Consider the following 23042-nt stretch of genomic DNA (forward strand, 5'->3'; position numbering starts at 1 on the left):
GGGAGCTTGGAATTCTGACCCTACCTTCCCTGTATATATTGGAAACAGCTGTATATTGCCGTTTTCAACATGTGCCTATCCAAGGCACTGCTGTGCACAGCCACGGGACTAGAGCAAGGGAAAGTTTTCGCACTGTCTGTAATATATTGGAATCAGCTGATAATTTGGTTTTATGCTTATTATGAAAATGTAAACAAATAATGTTATGTTTTGTTCTATGATTAAATGAGTTTAAGTTAGTTCTTGATTTTATTTCACTGGCGACGATGAGTAAAAGACGAACCCAAAGATGTGAAGATATTGGTTGGAACAATAAAGAAGAGGTGCGAAAGAGAATGGAAAAGTTTTCAATAGAACCCTATGATGAAAAATTGAACTGGGAGGATTATGAAGCTCACTTCCAATTGATGTGCAAGGTAAAGGGATTGGGTGATGACCGTGATGAAACTGAGGAGGCCAGAAGGGATCTTCTTCTTGCATATGTTGGACCTGTATGCCTCAAAAAGTTATCTAACTTCATTTTACCTAGGCAGATTTATGACATACCAATGACTGAACTGCTTGATACATTTCGGTGTGTTTATAAACCTAGTTAAACAATCTTTGCAGCGAGACTAGACTTTGAAAAATGTGTGAGAGGAAATGATGAGAGTTTTTCAAATTTCGTCTTACGTTTAAAAGAGTTAGCCTCCTACTGTAAATACGACAGGTATTTTGAGGAAAGAGTAAGGGATAGATTTGCTGGTGGCGTTAACTTTCCACAGTTTGAAGTTGAAATCAGGCAAAGGTGGCCAGAAGGCATAAATAAAGATGGTTCACTTTTAACTTTAAATGAGTTGGTAGATTTAGCTGAAGCGATGGATAGAGCTAAGCGGGAAATGAATATTTTAGAAGAAGCTATGCCTGTAATTAACAAGGTACATAACTATGATAAGAAAAATAGATCTTTGGCAAAAGAAACATACAGCCATTCTACAGAAGATTGTAATCAGTGTGGACTAGTACACAGTGGAGAATTTTGCCCAGCTCAAAAGTCTAAGTGTTTTTCATGTGGAAAGCAAGGTCATTTCTCACGACAATGTGGAAACAAAAAGACAAAACAATGTCACTTCTGTGGAAAGATGGGTCATTTTCCGCGACATTGTCGTTCAAAAAAGGCCTATTTGAACCAAATCAACGACACAGACATAAAATCTGAGGAAGAAGAGGTACAGTTAGGAATTTCTTAACTTAAACCTAATAGGAAGATCCCAAGAGCACAAATTAATGTTACCCTAAATGAAGTACCAACAACCATGGAGTTTGATTCAGGAGCTAGAGCATCGATGATTGATGCACTCCTGTGGAAACGAATTGGATCACCAAATTCGAGGGCATGTAAAACAAAATTTGTCGCTTATGGAAACAATACCCTGGATGTTTTAGGAGAGTGTGAAGTTAATGTTAAAGTTTATGGACAGATTAGGAAACTTAAGGCTGCTGTGGTAAATGGAAACGAATCTCCTTTGTTTGGATTACCATGGATGCTTCTTATATGTCGAATTGAATGTCTCTTGAAAAATGCTTCCATTTCAGTAGAGACAAACTGTGGCCCGTTGTCAGTTACTACTTGTGATGGTATCCCATACCTGCTCATCCACGATCTTAATCTTTGAATTATGGCAGTTGAAGTCGTTGTTCTTAAACATTCAACTTCTGCCCACTTAGATAGCGTGTCAATCCCTACTAACCACATTACTCCATCAACTGGTCCAGCTAAATCCAAATGAACATTAAATGAGTTTAAGTTAGTTCTTGATTTTATTTCACTGTCCATCACCGAACAGCTGCATTTGAGAAACTTCCTTCTCAATTAGGTGTCAGGCTCCTTAACTGTCTTCCTGAAAGGCTTAAAAGTCTGGAAAGTTCCCTTCTACTCAAAACAAAACTGAAGCGTGACTTGAAAAATCAGGCGTTCTATTCGGTTGATGAGTTCACTGCACACCGTTGGAGTTAAGGGCCATAGTATTATATTCCTCAGGGGTTATGAGTTAAATATTTTAAGGCTTTCTTAATAAATGTAAAATGTTTTTCAGTTTTCCACCATTTCTTTAATGTATTGATTTATTTGTTTAAAGTTAAATTTAATTTAAAGTGTAATTTTATAAAATAACCTCTATGTAACTATAAATATTAGAATAACTATTATATGCTACACGATGTAAAAATTGTCAAGAGCAATAAATAAATAAATAAAGTAGGTGTATTTCATCATTTGACAGCATTACAATATCACTTATCAGCAAGGTTATGGAGACATTATAAAGTGCTGCAATGTAGAGTCGACTCACTCACTGGTGACAGACTCTGTTTTAACCTCACTGTCCAAGGTTACAGGAAATGCGTAGAGTTTGTCAAGAAGTTTAGTCTTCCGAACCTGATGGTTGGTAGAGGTCGCTACACAATCCGCAATGTTTCCTGGTTGTTCCAGGTACGAGACTACAGTTGCTTTGGAAGTGGAGTTTCCCAATGAACTTCCCTGTGACTACTTTGAGTACTTTGGTCCCGATTTCAAATAGCCCATCTCCCCATCCAACATGGCTAACCAGAACACTTGTGATTACCTTAAGAACAGATTAAGAGAAAAGTATAACTGGAGATGATTACGAACAGGTTGTTTGACAACTTTCAAACAATCTGCCTCATGCTCCGGATGCTCTGTCTGATGCTGCCTCGTGCTCCGGATGCTCTGTCTGATGCTGCCTCACGCTCTGGGCAAGCAAATTCTAGCCATTGTGGACGATGGAATCAGAGAAAAATCAGAAGACAAGAACAAAAAAATCCTGGTGAGAGGCTGCCTCAGAGTCTCCGAGATAAGCTTATGAAAATGAGCTGAGTGACTGTGAAGATGCGGGTCCTGGAGGTGGTGGTAGACGAGACAACCGATTGTTCAAGGAAAAGAAGCATGTTGCTGACACCAACATCAACAAAATTAAGACAAATAAATGACGACGGAGAAAAAACAACAGATAATATGAACATAGAATCAGGACCAAACCCTTGATAATCTAACAAAATTAACTATCTTGTATTTAATATGAAGACTAAACCAAACTCTGCTACCACATATATAAACTCACCAATGTTACTTATAATCTGTTCACAAAATTTAGGCTGTTTGATGGGAAGTTCCTCACTTTTTTTGTTTAATGTTTGTTGCAGCTGTTTGACATGTTGAATAAAATGTTTGTTGATATTTACTTGTGTCACCACTCATAATCTTTACCTTTAGTTCTGAACTATTAATTTTCCTTTTGTGTTTTATATTTAATATCATATGTTCAGCTGTTTATTGTTTATTTATATTTTGTAAACAAATATTCAATTACATTCTGTAGTTCAACCAAACAAGACCTATCTCTTCTCTTTCTTTTTATAATAAACTGTTTTACTACTTAAATTACCAACAACCTGCGTTCTGCCAATAATAATAATATTAACTATGATGTCCTCCTCCGGTTTGGAAGTGGTGGAGGACAAAACAAATTATATTAGTGATGGCGGGGGCAGTGGTGTTAACAACTTGTTACCTCATCTGTCGAGCTATTGTATTAAGGGTAGGGTGATGTGGAGGGAATGGATTTCTTCCCCTATAACCACCCAAATGTTAATGGAGTTTATTAAAGGGTGACTAAGAATAGCAGATTCAAAGCTATCCTAAAATCCCTGCCACCGTAGCATATCCCCTTGGATAGCATATTTCCTTGACTGTACTGATTTGGAATGGATGAAAGTAGCAGAACAGAAGATGTACCAAGCACAGTCAGTGGGTTATTAGTCCAGGCAGACAACAGATGACGCTAACCTGGCAAAGTTTTGCAGTCTGGACTTAAACTCCACCGGGTTAGTGTTGTCTGTTGTCGTAACTGATCAGTAAATGTTTCGTGTCCGTAAACGTGTTTTGTGTCGTGTGTAAATGTTTATTTATTTTTACGTGTTAAATCTGACGCTCTTCATGTGAAGAAAGAAGAAGTCCTTGTACCGCCTGAAGATGACTCACATAGGAGTCAAAACTAGTTGCAACTCCAATTAAATAGATTGCTTGATAGCAGGTATTTAAACCTTTTTAACAGAATATAATGGCTACACCCTAAACCCCCCTTAGACTTTGAATTTTGTAAACCCCCATCTTATTGCATATCTACACCATACAAGGACCCTGTATGTCATATTTGATAATTCTAGGTTGTATATTTTGTGAGATATAGCAAGGGAACACTAAATAAACAGGCTGTAATGCTCCTCTGGCATGAAGTCATCATAGGCGATGGCAATGACGTAATGTTTTCCATTTGTGATCAGCTGCTTGTTTTAATCTTTTCTTGGAAAACAAAAATATAACAAAAAAAAGTTAACATTACGTCATTGTCTTTGCCAGAGGAGCATTGCAACCTGTTTATTTAGTGTTGCCTTGGATATAGAGATCTTTTAGTCAGTCAGTGGTATTTGTCTTTTAAAAGTATAGAGATAACTTGTACCGATTTTGTTGTATTATACAACAAATTAATACAAGTAGACGCGAACAACCAGTCAGCTGATTAAACAATAGACGACTATACCCACAGTGCACTACGAGGAGTGGTGATGATTTTAGCCCAGCCAGGAATCGTCAGTCACTAGTAGAGTTGTTTCCGCCCTTCCCAAGGTAATAGGTGATCCAAGTTCGGTTCGTGCAAATTAAATTCATTCACAGTGTTTGTCGGTCAATTCATATTTTCATTAAATCGTGTAGCCTATATCCCGCAGGGATATATTTGCAGCGCGTGGTGAAAATAAAATCAGTTTCCAGAAACAAGTGTCGTAAATTTACTTTAACGGCTAGCACAAACCGCCATTGGAAAGTTCACGTTCTGTCGATCGAAAACTCATTCACGTTTTTTGAGGAAAGATCACCTATTGCCGTAATTCCTTCCCTTATAGTGTGTTTAGTGTCGGACGTCCAATTTTGTAAGTAATCTATGTTCTTTATTGTTGTAGTTATATTTTTCAGTGAGTCGCACATGTGGTAAATTTTCCTGTTATAGTTTGTTATTTCTTGTTATATGAGCACATGTTTTCAGGTTTAAGTTCTTACAGGTGATTTTTATATCCGTTTTTAGACAGTCAATCAGTATCATATCGTAAACTGTAGTAATCTTACGATATTAAGGTTAAATAAATGAAAACGTTTTTGTAGAGTAATTCAGAGTTACTTGCTAAGAATTTTATAGTAGTATAAATATTTGTAAATTCATTATCTTTACTTTGCCGTTCCATTCAAACAAAGATTTATGCAATTTTGTCCAGAATTTTTTTAAATAATATATATTAGATTAAATAAAAAACATATTTAATTAAATTAGTGCTTATCGGTAACCGGGTTATTGAATGAGAGTGCTATTGATTTCATTACCCAGGACTAAGATGACACTTGGATTGCAGATGAAGCACACTGATACTGAAATCGATGATTTCAGTCCATGGACTGTTTCTCCAAAAGGAGTTTCACGACTTGAAAATGAGTTTGAAGTTTTGCAATTTGTTGGAAAAGGTGCTTTTGGTGATGTCTTGCAGGTAATAAAATGTAATTACTCTAACTGTAACTCTTATACTTAATAGCAATTTAGTTCTTAATTTGTCTATTTTATATCTTTATTCTTATAATGCATATTATTCAAAGACAATCTTAACTCTGAATAACAATCTTTAAAATATTGGCCATCATTTAAAAACTACTATTTACAATAAAATTGTATGTATTGTAACTACATACATTACAATGATACTAGGGAACCTGTGCGGCTCAATGAGCTGCACAGTATGAAACACAACGCCGAGGAAAACATTATGCTTAAATTCGAGTAATTCTATAGTTACATCTTAGAGTTGTTTAAACACTTGTTAGAAACTAATTTCAAATACCTCTATTTGCGTCGTCAAGGCTCACCTACATTATTTCTGCTCTTAGTTTTAACTGATAACTTCTAATGAATGCTAAACGATCTGATTCAATTTGAGTTAACATGTTGCAACACACTTTTTTCAGCATTGAGAATTGAAGAAAACTGTTACCTTACTGATAACCTGTGTTAAGTTGGGTCTTTTTATTTCTTTGATTTGAGACATTCCCCTAATCAAACAAATTTTCTCCATAGAGAATCCTGAAAAGTGGGGTGATACCAACCATTTCATGTTCTCCATTTTTAACCCACAAACTCTGGGTTACCAACTGGACAGCTATAATCTGCTTTGAATAGGCTAAAGCAGCAGCACCATTGAAAGTTGGTTAACATATTTTAAGGTGTTGTCTGTCAGTCACAGTATATGCCCCGCATCAGAACATTCTCACGTTGTTCAGTGGAGTTTCTCTTAATACCTGTCCATAAGTTTTGAATGTGTCGAAATAGATTGGATAACTCTAGTAGCTATAAGATTTGGATAGCAATTTTAATTTTATCTTTTTGAACAGCGTAATATATTATTTGCCTCACCTGAATCATAAAAATAAACTTGACCATAACTCGAGTGGATCGTTGAATACATTAACACTAATTCCTTCACGTATGTTTGGTCTAATATTGCCACTAAAACTTTCAATAGTAAATGAATTTTTGAAACTTCTTATTTTTGGCTTGAAATGTTTGGATTGTGCAGGTGAATTCAGTAAAAAACTTTTTATAAGTTTGTCCGAGCAACTGGCAACATAACCTAGGAGTAAACAATCCATTTGCGTTTTTTCTCAATTGAAGTAGAGCGAGTAATACAAAAGTTTACAATAAAAACATAAGGTCCGCCAAGATTTGGTATAATCTTACTACTTGAACTTGTCGTAGTCAAGGCATTAATATAGTTTGTACTAAATGTTTTGAAATATCTCAATCTGTCAGTGTCAGAAGTAAACATTTCTTGCATGCATTCATTTGATCTGACATTAGGCAAGTTTAATTTACCACCATGACAACACTATGTGCTTCGTATATTTTTTCACTTCCAAATTATGTTGCATAGCAGAACTGGCAAATTACTCATCTCACCAAGTGAATGTGTATCTGGATGGGTATCTGTGGGACCAGACCTCTCTTTTTCTACTCTCCTCATACGCATAAGATATCTTATTATTAATTGTCTCCTCCCGTTTTCAATATTTCTTCTTTGAACTTGAGGCATCTTCTGTTCTTCCAACAAAACTGATTAACTGTTTAACTTGGTCTTAACCTACTGAATATTACAAACATTAATATTTACTCCCAAAAAGCTATAGTTCGGCCGCTTAGAAAGCGACCTCCTCCAGCATTGGTTTAGCATTAGCGTGCAGGTCGTTTTCTAAGTGGCCGAACTATAGTGAGTTTCTTTTTTTAAACAGCTGTTTTTTGTTTTTAAATTTGTTCAATGTATTTCTTATGGGGAAAACCAGACTTTTGAGAGGGCCTCACACCCTTAAGAGTACGAATTTTAAAATTCTAATACCTTAGTGCAAAACTACATATAAAGACAAACCTTTTGACACCTTAAACTTAAAAATTGGTCTACAAATAAGGGAGGAGTTGCGTTAACAAAAAACGGCTTCACGTATTATATACAGGGTGACAAAAAAGTCTGGAAACGGCTTGATATCTTATTAACTAAATTTATTAAAAAATTCAAACCTTTCACATCAACTTATATGTATGAAAACCACTTTTTGCAAGCATTACCATTTTTGTACCTTCACCAGGGGACGGCCCATAAGGAGTAGGTACATAATCTTTAATGTAAGCATAGGTTGTTGTTATGCACATCATTTTAAAGGTCTGGTCAAGTGGAGTTCATTGCCGGAAACCGCGTTAAAAAAGGTCCATCCGTTACAAAATGGCGGCAGTCCAAAGTTCTTGCGGAATATACCTGCACAGGCCTTAGTTTAATGGTAAATACTCATAGTCAACATTAGCCGGGAAGTATGAAACCCGCTTAAATTTGTTTTGAAGATTGGTTAACTTAGTCAATGAGCTAGTTGACTTTAAAATACAACGAGGTGTTAGCCCGTCCTACGTACGGGATTAGTCAGTTAAAACTGTGTATAAATCAGAACAGCTAGCGTACACGTATAAAGACAAATTTTATAGCATCCTACAGTAGAAAGAGTAATTATCAATTGAGAAAGTGTATAGGCCTAGTCAACGATATCACCTTCCAATTACATCGCATATTTGCCTCTTCCATAATCAATATCAACACAATACAATTACTCATACTATACACAATTTCCAGTAGGTCTGAATAGAAACTCCCTAAAATAAAACGAAAACATCCAATAAAATTCACAGTACACATAATTATAAAGTTGGTGTCCTGACATCATTAAACGAATCGTCCACACATATCCTTTATATCAATTTCACTGCATCAATTGCTAAATAAATAAGTGTAAACAAAGAAAAGTCAAAACAACAACATATAGTTTGTTTTAGTAAACAGCTGAGTCGAAAATAAAATAATATTCATTTAAACAAAAGGACTGGTCACATGTTGAAGGAATTTAAAACGTAAAACACTAGTAAAGCTAGTGACGTAATTAATTGTCTATGTTTATTATCCATTCCTTCTAATATCCTTAATAATTAAACAACCCTCATTGAATCAATATACACTGTAATTCCCCGTATTCATTTATTTAAACTATAAAATTCAGCGCCTCCAAACAACCACAACTAAACACACGCCAAACTTTTAGATTTCATAAAAAGATTGTTAGTCTAATTGCAGTATACTAGGTCAATGATGACGTTGTGCTCAATCTATGTCATTCATTTGTATATCTTTGGATAAAACCCGTCTGGGCTGTGGTGGCAATTTAAAATTGTATTCCTGAGGATTCTTGTTCTCCTTCTTTATGACATCAATATTTCCGGGCCTAATCCAAACCAAGTTTAATTATTCAAAAACATTGATTGTGAACAAACCAAGATGAATTGAAACGTGTAAAAAATGGATTTTCCTACCCTTTCCTAAAAAAGTTGAGCAGTATAATAATTTGCATATCCTTTTTTAAGACTCGTGTACAGAGCCTCGACTTGTATACATCGATGGTGTTACTTTTCTCGGTGGTCTACTAATCTTACTTATTTCCTAAAAATCAATGAAAAATCAGAGTAAATAAAATAACCTCATAGTTCTACAGAGCATTTTCATATTTAACCAGCTGTTAGTTAAAAGAAAATTATATTTCACTAAAACAAACCGAAGATTACAAAGATTTATTTTAAAAAAATCCTTTGAACATCCTAGTATTTTACCTATGTATATTTAAATAATCTGTCATCCTCTTATCGAAGGATTGAACGTATCAATGATTAGCATTACACATAGTATAAATAAGTCAACCCTTAGTATGTCTTTTAATTTTATCCAAATGCTGAATTTTTGTTACAAACGCTGAATGTTTACAGCTGTTATGATAAACAAATTATATTACACCAAAAGCTCGTTTAGAATCTTAGCATCGGCTGCTAGACTTTTTAAAAATTAAAACTTAATTTCAAAAAAACTGAAACCCTAAACTAAAATTATGGCTTCAACATTCCCTAGTTCTCAAAATTATCTCTCTTTCAACACAAAAATCATGAAAATCTGTCGAGTGGTTGTTCCAGAATCGTGAAATAAAAAAACACTGTTTCATTTAATATTATAGATTCCAGCTCTCATGCTAATGTTTAATATGAGTATTTACCAATACTAAGGCCTGTGCAGGTATATTCCACAAGAAATTTGAACAGCCGCCATTTTAAATAAATAAATAAAATTGCCTTTATTGATCAAGCGTTTCTCAGTACAACTGCTTTTCAGAACAACTCTCGTCATATCAAAAATGTGTGGTGTTGTTTCAAAAATGTACTATGAAAGAAATGAAGATGTAAATGATTACAATCTTCTTGAGCAAAATAAAATAAAAGAAAGTGATAAAAAAGATCAAGATTTTTGCATTATTCCGATCAAACAGAGCGAAAATAATGATGACCAGTCTGATTTTGACACTATATTTGAAGAAGAAAATGACAGTGAAATGGAAAATGATATTATTTTCGAAGATGATATTGAAAATCAACCTGATGATTCACCAAGCTCAAGTGATATTGAAAATCAACCTGATGACTCACTAAGCTCAAATGAACATTTAGACACTGATGAAATAAGGGTATCACAGAAAAGGCAAAGAAAACCTCCTCTGTGGACAAAAGATTATCAAATGTCAGCTACCTGCAATGAAGATTCAACTTTAGAATCTTCAGAGGAATGGAATGAAGCAATAAAAGAGGAAATAAAAGCTCATTTAAAAAATGAAACTTGGGTGCTCGAGGATAGAAACAAAGAAATTAATGAAATTGGTTGTACAGTTGGCTCTCGATAGTCCGACACTTAACAGTCCGACACGCTCGGTAGTCCGACGCTGCGGCAAACTACAGTAGACAGCTGTTTAGTGACATCGGTCTAGGCGTCTCACGTGTTTCCGGTAGCTGGTTCCAGTGTTCAGTAGCGAAGTGACTCGTGCATACGTACTGTACTTTTGGTGATCAAGTGACAGTTTACCTTCAGTGTTTTTAGTGTTAGAGTTTTGTTAAGTGTTGTGTGATGGCGAGCACAACTGGAACCAATAAACGTAAGCATAAAACATTAACTCTTCCCGAAAAATGGGAAATTATTAAGAGGTATGACCGTGGTGAAACTCCCACGGCTATTTCTAAGGTTTATGACATCGGGCGACCTACCGTTTATGACATTGTGAAAAATAGGGAAAAAATAGAACATTTTATAAAATGTGTTGAAGACGATTCTAAGAGAAAAACACTTAAAATGAGCGAATATCCCCAAGTTGAGGAAGCTCTTTATGCGTGGTTTAAACAGCAAAGAAACAGACATGCCCCGATTTCTGGGGATATTTTAAAAGAGAAAGCACGCTTTTTTTATCGTGAAATCATCAAAAAAGATGATTTTTGTGCCAGCAATGGCTGGTTTGAAAATTTCAAAAAGCAACACGGTATTCGTTTCTTACAGATGAGTGGAGAGAAACTATCTGCCGATGTGACAGAAATTTCTAACTTTATTGAGACCCTTAAAGCTAAAATCACTGAACTAGGCCTTACGCCTGAACAAGTTTACAATGCCGACGAAACCGGCCTAAATTGGCGGCAACTTCCAACAAAACCTTTTGTAACAGGGGGTGAAAAAAAGGTTTCTGGAAGAAAACTTCAAAAAGAAAGAATTACATTAATGGTGTGTTCGAATGGCGCTGGGAGTCATATGTTAAAACTGCTAGCTGTCGGTAAAAGTAAGAACCCCCGGGCATTTAAGAACATCAATATGGATTCCCTTCCAGTTGTTTACATGAATCAAAGCCGAGCTTGGGTAACTCAAGACGTTTTCAATGACTGGTTTTTCAACCATTTTGTCCCAGAGGTAAAACAACACTTAAAGAGTAAAAGTCTGCCTATAAAGGCTCTTTTACTGTTAGATAATGCTCCCGGACATCCGGACATGGAGGGATTAAAAGTGAAGACAACTGGTGGTTACATAGAGGCCATGTATTTGCCAAAAAATACAACTGCTCTGATTCAACCAATGGATCAAAATGTTATCAAGACAATGAAGGCACATTATAAGAAGCGCCTACTTATGGATATCGTCTGTCAACCTGACGCAGACATCACATCACTTTTGAAAAAATTTAACATCAAGGATGCCATTTTAAATGCAGCATTTGCATGGCAACAAGTCAAACCTGAAACTCTAATTAAGTCATGGAAAAATGTTTGGCCAGAAAACCCACTCCTCCAAAATAACGACGATGGAAATGACAATGGTCAAGATGACAACGGAGTTGTGGAGGACACACTAACACTTTGCGATGATATTAACGTTTCGCAAGAATCTTCAGAAGACCTAAGAAGATGGGTATTAGACGACAACCTGTGTGCTGACCTAACAGATGAAGATATAGTACAGGAAGTCATATCTAATGAACAAGACGACACAATTGAGGAGGCCGTGGAGGCAAAATACACGATCAGCTGTGACGAAGCTATGTTGGCTGCAAACACTTTGATTCGCTGGTGTGAAGAGCGTGGACTTGACTTGAACAACGTGTTAATGTTGAGACACATTCAAGAAAATGCAATGACAGACTGTTTGCGTAAAAAGAAACAAAAGACTATCACAGATTTTTTCAACCCGTAAATGTGTAGGCCTACACCGTAGTTACAGTACAGTAATTACAATGTTGTAATGTATTTAGAAAAAACGGAGCACTAGCCTACATTGTATTTTAGTTTTGATTTATACTGTACTGATTTTTGTATTTTTATATGCAATAAATCTTTCTTTTTTGTAATATGTAATGCCTAAGTTGATTAGTTTATACCTATAACAGTTAAATAGTCCGTGATATGTATTAAAAACTGGTTTTTCTTAACGTATGCAGTTAAATTCAGTGAAATAAAGCTAACCTTTGGTAATCCGACGTTTTTGGTAATCCGACACCCCCCCGGTCCCGTAACTGTCGGATTATCGAGAGCCAACTGTAAAATGGTATTAAAGAAGAAACTAAAACCAAATGGAGAGCTAGAAAGAAGAAAAGCACGATTGGTAGCAAAAGGATTTGCACAAAAACCAGGCATTGACTACGATGAAACTTTTGCTCCGGTAGCAAAGCTAAGTTCAATAAGACTTATGCTTGGACTTGCTGTTGAAGATGATTTAAGTATTGATCAAATGGACGTTTCAACTGATTTCTAAATGGAGAAATAAAAGAAAAAGTTTACATGGAACTTCCTAACAACTTTGAGAGATACCTCCAAGAAATAATGGTGGATGAGAGTGAAAATGAAGATAAAAAACTATTCAACAAAACAAAGAAAATGATTACTGACTTAAAAAATTCTCAAAACAAAAAGGTTTGTCTACTAAAAAAGGCAGTTTGTGGTTTAAAACAATCAGGAAGACAGTGGTATATGAAGCTTGATGAAAAACTAAAGGAACTGAAATTCACACCATCTCAAGCTGATCCTTGTATATACATTTCAACAGTAGGTGGATGCAAATCAATAATCTCTGCCATCTTGGATCCGCCATTTTGAAATGTGATAAAATTATTTTAAATATGAAGGCGGTGTTGTGACCCATCATTTTGAACTATTTTTTTATTCTGAATTCAATGCCGCAATCCGTTTTTCATTGTCATATTTGATTTTTGAAATATTGACATTTTAAATAAAAATAATTGTAATATTTTATCAAGAAAGCTTGATAACAAAAATGGATAAAATAATTTATCACATTTCAAAATGGCGGATCCAAGATGGCGGCTGAAAAAATACATCCGTCATAACCGAGTAAAAATAGGTCAACAATGAATGGTGGTGTCTAACACTATTAATAATCTAGCACTATTTTGAGATTATGGCCTTAGTTTGTAAATGCGCAATGTTATAATGGACTAAAAATAAAGTTATAAAAAGTTCTCATAACTTTAGAATGGATCAACATTTTTTAATGTGGATTGCAGCATCGTATTCAGCGTAAAAGTCTTGTTTGAAACGGTGGGTCACAACCCTACCTTTACATTTGAAAAAATAACTTTGTATCAAATATGGCGGATCCAAGAAGGCGGCCAAAAATTTAAACCCAGTGAAAACCTTGTTCCAATATTTAAGCCCAGTCACCCTCTATGTGACGCAACCCTACCGTTTTGACTTGGCACGTGACAACCCTTTAAACAAAGAAATTCACAAAATCAACTGTGAATTGAAACAAATGAGACATCTCAATTTAATAAATATTAGTGACTTTAAACGTAAATTTTTCACTGTTCACGGACAACACCTGAATAAGCTTGGGAAGCAGGTGCTAAGCAGAAGAATAGCAGATCTAGCATTAAATCTAAACCGTACAAAAGAATTGGCAGAAATTGAAACTAAAATATTCTTAAAAGTAATGGAGGAAGACATGGATACATACATTGAGAAGAATAGCAGTGACCCAGAAGTTGCATATGCTCACTGTATTTCAGCAGATTTTGATGACCAAAAGAAACACATGAGTCAAGGAGTTGCCACAGTATTTAGAGACAAGTTTGGAAGACCAAGTAAAAAAGACTTTTGTTCAAGAAACTTGACATATCAGAAAACTGTACAGGGAGCCGCTGTGTACAGTCTTGTAACAAAGCCCAAATATTTTCAAAATGCCAACAATTTTTCTGAATATAAAACAAACTATGATCTGGCCTTCTCTCAACTAACTGATGATTTTAAAACTCGTAATTTAAAAACTTTAATTTGCTCAACCATGGGCTGCAACAGAGATCGTGTCACTCCCGCTCATTTTGTCTCAAACGTATTGGAATTTCAAAAACTAACAGGAGCTGCTGTGATCATTGTAACAGGCAAAAGAATATCAAATAAATTTTTAAAAAATGGATTAAAACAATCAACATTCATCAAATATCTTAAACAAACAATCATTGATCAGTACATACAGAGGTGCCAAATACAATACAACCCTGTTGAAAATTCATCATTGTTAACTTCACCAGCACGTAGCAGACCTCAACCCCAGCCGATAACTCCCAACAACCCTACCATCAGCACCAGCAGCCCACCAACAGTTCCAGGTCATCTTTTATTTAGTGAAGTGATAAAAATACCGGAAAGTGTTTTAAAAAAGCAGAGCAGTGAAAGTTTAAATAATAATGTAATAGAAAGTAGCAATAGTGATAAGGACAATCATGTAATAAATCCACTTGATTCCTCTTTAAACTTACTGGACAAGACACCACAAATAAAAAGATAGGACTAATTAAAAATTCAAAATTCAAAATTTTCCACCAAAACATACAACATTTAGAATCAAGAATTGAGCAACTAGAAATAACCATAGATGAATTAAATCCAGATGTAATAATACTAACTGAACATGATTTGAAACCAGATGAAATCACTAGGGTTAACATAAAAAATTATCAAATTAATGTATCGTTTTCAAGAAAAAATTCCTCTAAAGGCGGTGTCATGATTGTGTCCAAGATGGGTGTTGAAGGGAAACAGGTGGATATTCCCGAATTTTTGTCAAATAGATTTATAGAAGAAAAACAGTTTGAGCTCTGTGCTTATAGTTTTGTTAAATGTAATTTTAGGTTTTTAATAGTTGGTGTCTATAGATCCCCTAGTTCAGATTATCAAACTTTTTTGGATAGATTAAGTATTTTTATTGACTTTTTTAACAAGAAATACACACATATCATAATTGGAGGAGACATTAATATAGATGTTTTGAAAAATGATGATAAGCACAAATGCCTAAAATAGGTTCTAAAAAGCCATAATATGAAATATTTGATCACTTTTCCAACAAGAATAACAGAAAATTCCAAAACAGCTATAGACAATTTTTTTATAAAAAATCAAGAAAATTATAACATTTCAATAGAAGGAATAGTATCCTGCTTGTCAGATCATGATGGACAAGTATTATCTTTCAATAATCTAAATTCAAATGACAATACCACAAATAAGATGTTAAAGCAGGAGGTACGTAAGTTTTCTCCAGAAAACATTGCCCATTTCTCAGACCTATTAAAAAATGAAACATGGGAAGAAGTATATTTTGCCCCAGTCGAAGAAAAGTATAGTATTTTCAATGAAATTTTCAGATATTACTTTGAACTAGCATTTCCAAAGAAATTGATAACTAAAAAGAATAAAAATTCAAATTGGATGTCAAATGAAATAAAAACTAAAAGACAAGAAATAATACAACTAACTAATGAATTCAGGCAAAGTAAAAACACAAAATTAAAACCAATACTAAAACAACAAAAAGTAGCATTTAGGAATCATATAAAAAAGGCTAAAACAACTTTTTATGAAGATCAAATATATAAATCATAAAATGTTCAAAAAACAGTTTGGAACATAATAAATTCAGAAGTTGGAAAGAATAATAGATCAATAAGAAAGTTTGTGTTAAATGATGGCTTAAATGATATAACTAATCCTAAGGATGTTTCAAATATGTTTAATAGGTATTTTACAAATGTTGTTAAGAATATAACTACTAGTAATCATATACATTTAAACAAAGAATTAGAAAAGAACTCATTCTTAAGTACATGTTTTAGACTCAATCCTGTAAATGAACATGAGGTGGAAAAAGTCATTAGCAGTTTGAAAAATAAGCTTTCAAGTGGCTATGATGAAGTGCCTACTACAGTATTAAAGGGGGCAAGCCAATACTTAACCAAAGTTTTATGTCACCTGATTAATTCTTCTTTAATTTCTGGTTTGTTTCCGGACCAACTTAAAATAGCCAAAATAATTCCAATCCATAAAAAAGATGATCCTAAAAATGTTTCTAATTATAGACCCGTAGCTCTGCTTCCTTCTGTTTCTAAAATATTTGAGAAAATAGTTTCTGTACAATTAACATCATATCTAGAGCAACACAACTTATTTGATGACTTACAGCACGGTTTCAGGTCAGGAAGATCTGTTATTAGTGCGGCAGTATCCTTCATAGAATCAGTAATAGAGTCAGTTGACGAGGGCAAACATACAACAGGTATATTTATGGACCTTTCAAGAGCATTTGACAGTGTTAATCATCTAATTTTAATAGAAAAATTAAAGAATATTGGCATTTCAAAAACATCTCTAAATTGGATCAATACATTTCTTGTAAATAGGTATCAGTATGTAGAAGTAAAACATTTGTCACCGAATAACAAATCAACAAATATAGTTTCAGACCTGGAACTAGTAAAATATGGTGTCCCACAGGGATCAATATTAGGACCTTTGCTTTTTATAATATATCTCAAGGATATAAATAAGGTTCTGTCTTATAAGAACAACAGTCAGCTTTATCTGTACGCTGATGATTCCAATTTAAAAATAACATCAAACTCAATAGAACAAATGGAAATACAATCTTTTGTAGAGCTAGAAAATTTTAACGATTACTTAAAAAATCATAATTTGTTATTAAATACACTAAAAACTAACTTCATGCAATTTAGAACTGCACAAAATAAAAAAAATGAGAATTTAATTATTATGTCAGATTCACAGATGATTGAGGAGAAGACAAGTACATGCTTCCTTGGTTTAACAGTGGATGCAAATTTAAATTGGAATGATCATGTAGGTAAGGTGTTATCAAAAGTTAACTCTGGTATATATGCTCTTAGGAAAATGTCGTTATACTGTGGATCGGAGACATTACGCCATATCTATTTTTCATACATTCACTCACACATAAGTTTCAGATTGTGTCTTTTTGGAGCAACAGGGAAAATAAATTTAGACAGTATTTTGAAAGAACAAAAAAGAGCCATAAAAATCATTCTTAAACTAAATTATGATCAATCAGCGAAAGAGGAACACTTTGTTAATCTTAAAATTCCCACAGTTTATGGACAATACATCTATGACTGCATACTAATTTCTAAAAATGAGGCAGTAAGTTCTAAATCTTCCATATGCCACAAGTACAACACAAGGCATAAAAATGAAATTATCCCAAATCATCACAGATTAAAATTTTACGAGAAAAAACCAACATATTCGGGAAAGAAATTCTTTATGCATTTACCAAAAAATATAAAGTCTGAAAAGAATATTGAAAAATTTAAGAAGAAACTCAAAGAGTACATAGTAAACAAACCAATATATTCATTAGATGAGTTTTTCCACCTTTGTTCACAAAAGAAATAAAAAGTATATTTCAGGACAAATTGTGTTAAAATAGTTAAGGTTCAAACACTGATGTATTTTTAATATAATTTTTTGACACTATTTATATGTACCTATGTGCATGAAATAAATAAAGAATTTTTTATTTGATTTGAATGAAGTACTTGCTACTCTACAATGATCTGACGTGATTCGGAGTTGATATCTTAAGAAATGTATAAAAAAGTAGGGGGGGGGGGAACTCATTAAAAACTCAACCTGTATAAAACAATTCACAATTATTTTCCTCATAATTTTTTAGTTTTGAACAGCCGCCATTTTGAAATTACTCGATGAAACTTGACCATTTTCAACCCAGGCCGAGATAATGTATTCAAGCACTTGTGTGCCAAATTTCATGAAAATCGGTTCAGGCATTCGGTTGTTATAGCCAATTCATGGGGACCCAGCATCCTCTTACGGCCACCATTTTGATGACGTCATTACGGACGACCGAGGTCCTTAAAAATTGGGGTCTGGGCGGTTTTAGGTTCAGAAACTTGTATACTATAACCACCTAAAATTGCAGCCTCTCTGCCAGAACTGAAATATTCTGCCACTATATGCAGCTATACGACCCCACTATTATTCTTTCATTAACTTTAATTTCACCAACACAAACATTCAAACAAATGTAATAAATAAAATGTTTTAATTATTTAGTTAGTTGTTATATTTACATGTTTATCCCTTTGTGAAATAAAATGGTAATGTTAATTTATAACTGGTAATGTGTTGCTGAAATATTTACAATGGATAACCTAACCTAAATACGGTAAGTGGGTAGAAATATTCTTTGTTACCACTATTTACAAAATAACTATTAGAAACATTATTACATTAGTAATTTATAGAACACTAGTGTACCTGTTGCTCGAATTCGAGCAATTGCGAAGCATTACAGGCGACTCAAAGATTATGGAAATACTCACGATATACACAACAGTTAGATATAATCAAAATCGTTTGTAAATAGCTTATCTTTTTTCAAAAAGCTGATCTTGTTTTTAAGTGTTTCTACAAATTGTTCCCTCTCATAGCAGCATTAGGTTGTCTATAATAACGATTATAAATGAAAAAAAACATTATTTCTTTTCTTCTACTTGGTTGTGTTCTATGACTTTTTCTATGTTTCCATTGTTTGCAAATCGGTTATTTCAATGATTGCTCAAGAAATGTAGCTTATTGTTAATTCAGTTTTATTTTTAGCCTATATCAAATTGTCCAGGATTTCTCGCTTTTTTCCATTGTAATAATTTCACCAACCCAAGTTTCGTCTACAGATGCAATACGCCAAAGAATATCAAGAGTTAGTGATATTAGGATTTTCCACTGATTTGGTAATAGAACATTATATTGCAAAACATGACATGATGCAGAAGAAAATCCAATTTAAAATCAGAAAAACCCATTGCAAATACTGTAGGCTACTTCATTTTGACAAATTCAATAAATCACAATTTAAATATTAACAGCTGTTTCATTAAATAGTAGGGTAGAATTATGCATATGGTCGTAATGTAAACAAATCTGAAGAGGCAACTTTAAAGGCTTCTGGGGCAGAGCCCCATGGGAATTTACCTCGTTCCTCTTTTGATGGTTCATCTACAGACCAAGACCTTTCTTTAGAGACCCCTACCAAGTTTCTACGCCCAGCCGTTCTCTCAAATTAGCTGTGACAAAAACCCCGTTTTCCTCCGTAAGAATAACATGGGATGGGAATTTAAAGGCCACTGGGGCAGAGCCCCAAGGGAATTCACCATGTTTCTCTTTTGATGGCTCATCTACAGACCAAGACCTTTCTTTAGACACCTCTACCGAGTTTCTACACCCAGCCGTTCTCTCAAAATAGCTATGACAAAGAAAAACAGTTTCAAATTAATATATAGATTAAGCAATATTTAAAACATGAAAATGTGAAATAGGCCTACTGTTATGTATGCTGAAATACTGTTCTGTAATTTAATTCAATCAGATGTTTTCATAAAAACAATGTTTGTTTACTTGTTACTTTTGTTATAAATGTTTGACAATAAAAGATTCTTCATTCACATGTTTTATTCTATTTTAAATGTAATAACGTTACATAATGGCGCTGCACGGACATGAGGAATATGACAATGACGACACATCATCTACATTAACAGTGGAACAACCTACTACACAGACTCATTTCAAGTTCGAGAAGTTTGATGCTACCAAAGAAACATGGAAGTACTACTACCAAAGGTTTGAGTTGGAAATAATTGTTTGTGGATTACAACACAATCAAGAAGCTAAAAGAATTTTACTTCTGAAATGGATTGGTGCTGAACATTATAGAATTGTGGTTGATAACTTTTATCCAACACCTATTTTAACAGTAGACTACGAGGAAATTGTTGAGTTTATTTCGAATTTCTATAAACCAAAAGTGGTTGATAACTTTTATCCAACACCTACGAGGAAATTGTTGAGTTTATTTCGAATTTCTATAAACCAAAAACATCCTATTTGGCCGAAAGACTAAAATGTGGAAAAATCGTGAAGAACAAAGATCAATCTATACGCATATTTGTAAACAATTTGAGAGCTGGTACCACGGAATGTGAGTTTAAAGATACACTTGACGAAAGACTGCGAGACCAGTTCTTATTGGGCTTAAATGATCCTAAAATGCAAGAAGAGCTCATCAGAAAACATCCTGAGGAAAAAGCAAGACTTGTCGACATCGTTAAAGACGCCTACCTCATGGAAATGGCACATTCTCAACAACAACAAATAAAAACACTTGGGACATTTTCATGTGACGCACAGGTAAATAAGGTAGGGGCTACACGAACTACTAACAAAAGGGACAGTACTAGAATCAACTTGAATCCTGAGTCACAGTGTTTGAGGTGTGGGTTAGCAAAACATAAAACAGGTGAGTATTGCAAGGCAATGAATATTCAATGTAGAGCTTGTGGGAAAATGGGGCATTTTGAACGAGTTTGTCTGAAATCCAATAATGTCGTCATTGAGAAAAATCTTTCAAGACGTTATGTCAAACAAATTGATAAGTTTGCTGGAATGAGTGATTATAGTGGAAATGTAGACTTTTTCCGTCAAAATAATGACGGATGTCCTGACATATCTGATGAGCTAGAAGCTGAGCTTCCCGGTTTGGTAAAGAACATAAGTCAAATTAATAATGTAGAGAAATTTTGTTACGTTGTTCATTTAACAATAAATAGGGTTCCAATAACGATGGAATATGACACTGCTGCTGCAAGAACTATAATTAGTAAATCTACGTGGAAACAAATTGGTAAACCGGCACTGACTCCTACGGAGGAGCTGGGTGCTTATCTGTCATTTAGGATACCTATGCTCGGCGAGACTAAGGTCGCTGTTTCGTTAGGTTCAACTACTTTGCAATTAAGTGTTGCTGTCACTGACATTGTTTCAGGGACACCTTTGTTTGGTAAAGATTGGATTGTAGCATTTAATCTAGATCCTAACTGTGAACATGTATGTAAGCAAAATTCTTATAGCGTCAATCATATTAACACGGACATTATAGACCAAGAGGGGGAGAAACGTAAGATATATAAAGAATTCAAAGACATAATTACCAATAACCTAGGAACAGTGAAAAATTTCAAAGCTAAGGTTAGAGTAGCTAATGATGTACAATTGCCAATACACAAACCGAGACCTGTTCCGTTCGCATTACACAGTGCAACTAGCAAGGAACTAGATCGTTTAGTGTCCTCAGGGGTCTTAGAACCTGTGGATCCGGCTACGACTCCGATCCTTTGTGCTTCTCCTTTAGTTGTTGTACCGAAGTCTAATGGTGAGGTACGATTATGTGCAGATTTCAAGGTATCAATCAACCCTCATTTAATCGATGACGAATACTGCATCCCTACGTTTGAAGAAACAGTGCTTAAGTTGAATGGTTCAAAATTCTTTTCAGTTATTGATTTGAAGGATGCGTATCTACAGATTCCAGTGGACGAAGAATCAAAAAAATATCTAGTGGTAGCGACACATAAAGGATATTTTACCTTCAATCGATTACCTTTTGGCATTAAGACTGCACCTAAGATTTTTCAAAAGCTGATGGACCAATTATTAGTTGGTACCGATGATTGTGCGTGGTATTTTGACGACATATGTGTGGGCGGTAGAAGTGGACCAGAACACATTGATAGGCTCAAAACAGTTTTAAATATATTGAGGAGAGCAGGACTATGCACGCGTGAAGATAAACTACAGCTTTTCAAACAAGATCGTGTAGAAGCTATCAAGAAACAACCCCCACCAAAGAACGTTTCTGAGCTTAGATCATTTCTTGGATCTGTGAATTACTATTCAAGATTTATTCCAAATTTGCAATCTCTTTGTTTTCCTTTACATAGACTTTTGCACAAGAACTCAACTTGGGCCTGGAATAGTGACTGTGAGGACGCATTCAACCATATTAAGAGCAACATTTCAAACAATATGGTACTTGTACATTATGATCCTAAACTTCCACTTATCCTTGCAACAGATGCTTGCAATATTGGATTAGGAGCAGTTCTCCTTCATCGTTGTCCTGATGGCAGTCAGAAACCAATTGCAGCCGCTTCAAGAACATTAAATTCAGCAGAACAGAACCATTCTTCTATAGATAAGGAAGCACTGGCCATTATCTTTGGTGTTGAGAAATTCTACAAATATCTCTATGGTAGACATTTCACTCTTTTGTGTGATCATAAACCACTTGAACGAATCTTTGGGGCAAAGCAGCCTATACCTAAACATGCCGCTTCCAGACTTGCAAGATGGGCTATTATCCTCAGTGGATACGACTACGATATAAACTACAGGGCTGGAAAAGATAATGTTCTGGCAGATTGTATAAGTAGATTACCTTTAGAAGGAGGAACAAATATTGATACGTATCAGACGCTTGGTGAAGTAAACCAAGTAAGATCTATGAGAATTGAAGATTTGCCACTTAGAAAACGTACGATTCAAGATAACACTCACAGAGATGATGAACTGAAACACATTATATCCTATTGTGTCAGGGGATGGCCCGATCGAAGTTCAATTCCGGACAATTTGAAGATATTCTATGTCAAGAGACATGAACTATCTTATGAAGAGGGGATTTTATTGTGGCAAGAAAGAATATTAATTCCCAAGTCCCTTAGAGGAGACGTTCTTAGTTATCTCCACGTTTCACACCCAGGAATAGTTGCCATGCGCTCTTTGGCGAAGTTGTATGTGTACTGGCCAAAAATAGATGATGAC

The 23042-nt window shown here is 34.6% G+C and overlaps 1 protein-coding gene across 1 annotated transcript in view; it reads left to right on the top strand.

The window, feature by feature from the left end:
- Positions 1-23042, top strand: part of LOC128984187 (eIF-2-alpha kinase GCN2-like) — a 121616-nt gene that overhangs the window by 46980 nt on the left and 51594 nt on the right. Inside the window, exon 8 of the mRNA XM_054403481.1 lies at positions 5461-5592. Within this exon, the coding sequence (XP_054259456.1) occupies positions 5461-5592 (132 nt within the window). The remainder of the gene's footprint in view (positions 1-5460; positions 5593-23042) is intronic.

Source organism: Macrosteles quadrilineatus, unplaced genomic scaffold, assembly GCF_028750875.1.
Source record: "Macrosteles quadrilineatus isolate MER2022 unplaced genomic scaffold, UCM_ALF_1.0 Scaffold_2__2_contigs__length_208266976, whole genome shotgun sequence".
NCBI lineage: Eukaryota > Metazoa > Arthropoda > Insecta > Hemiptera > Cicadellidae > Macrosteles > Macrosteles quadrilineatus.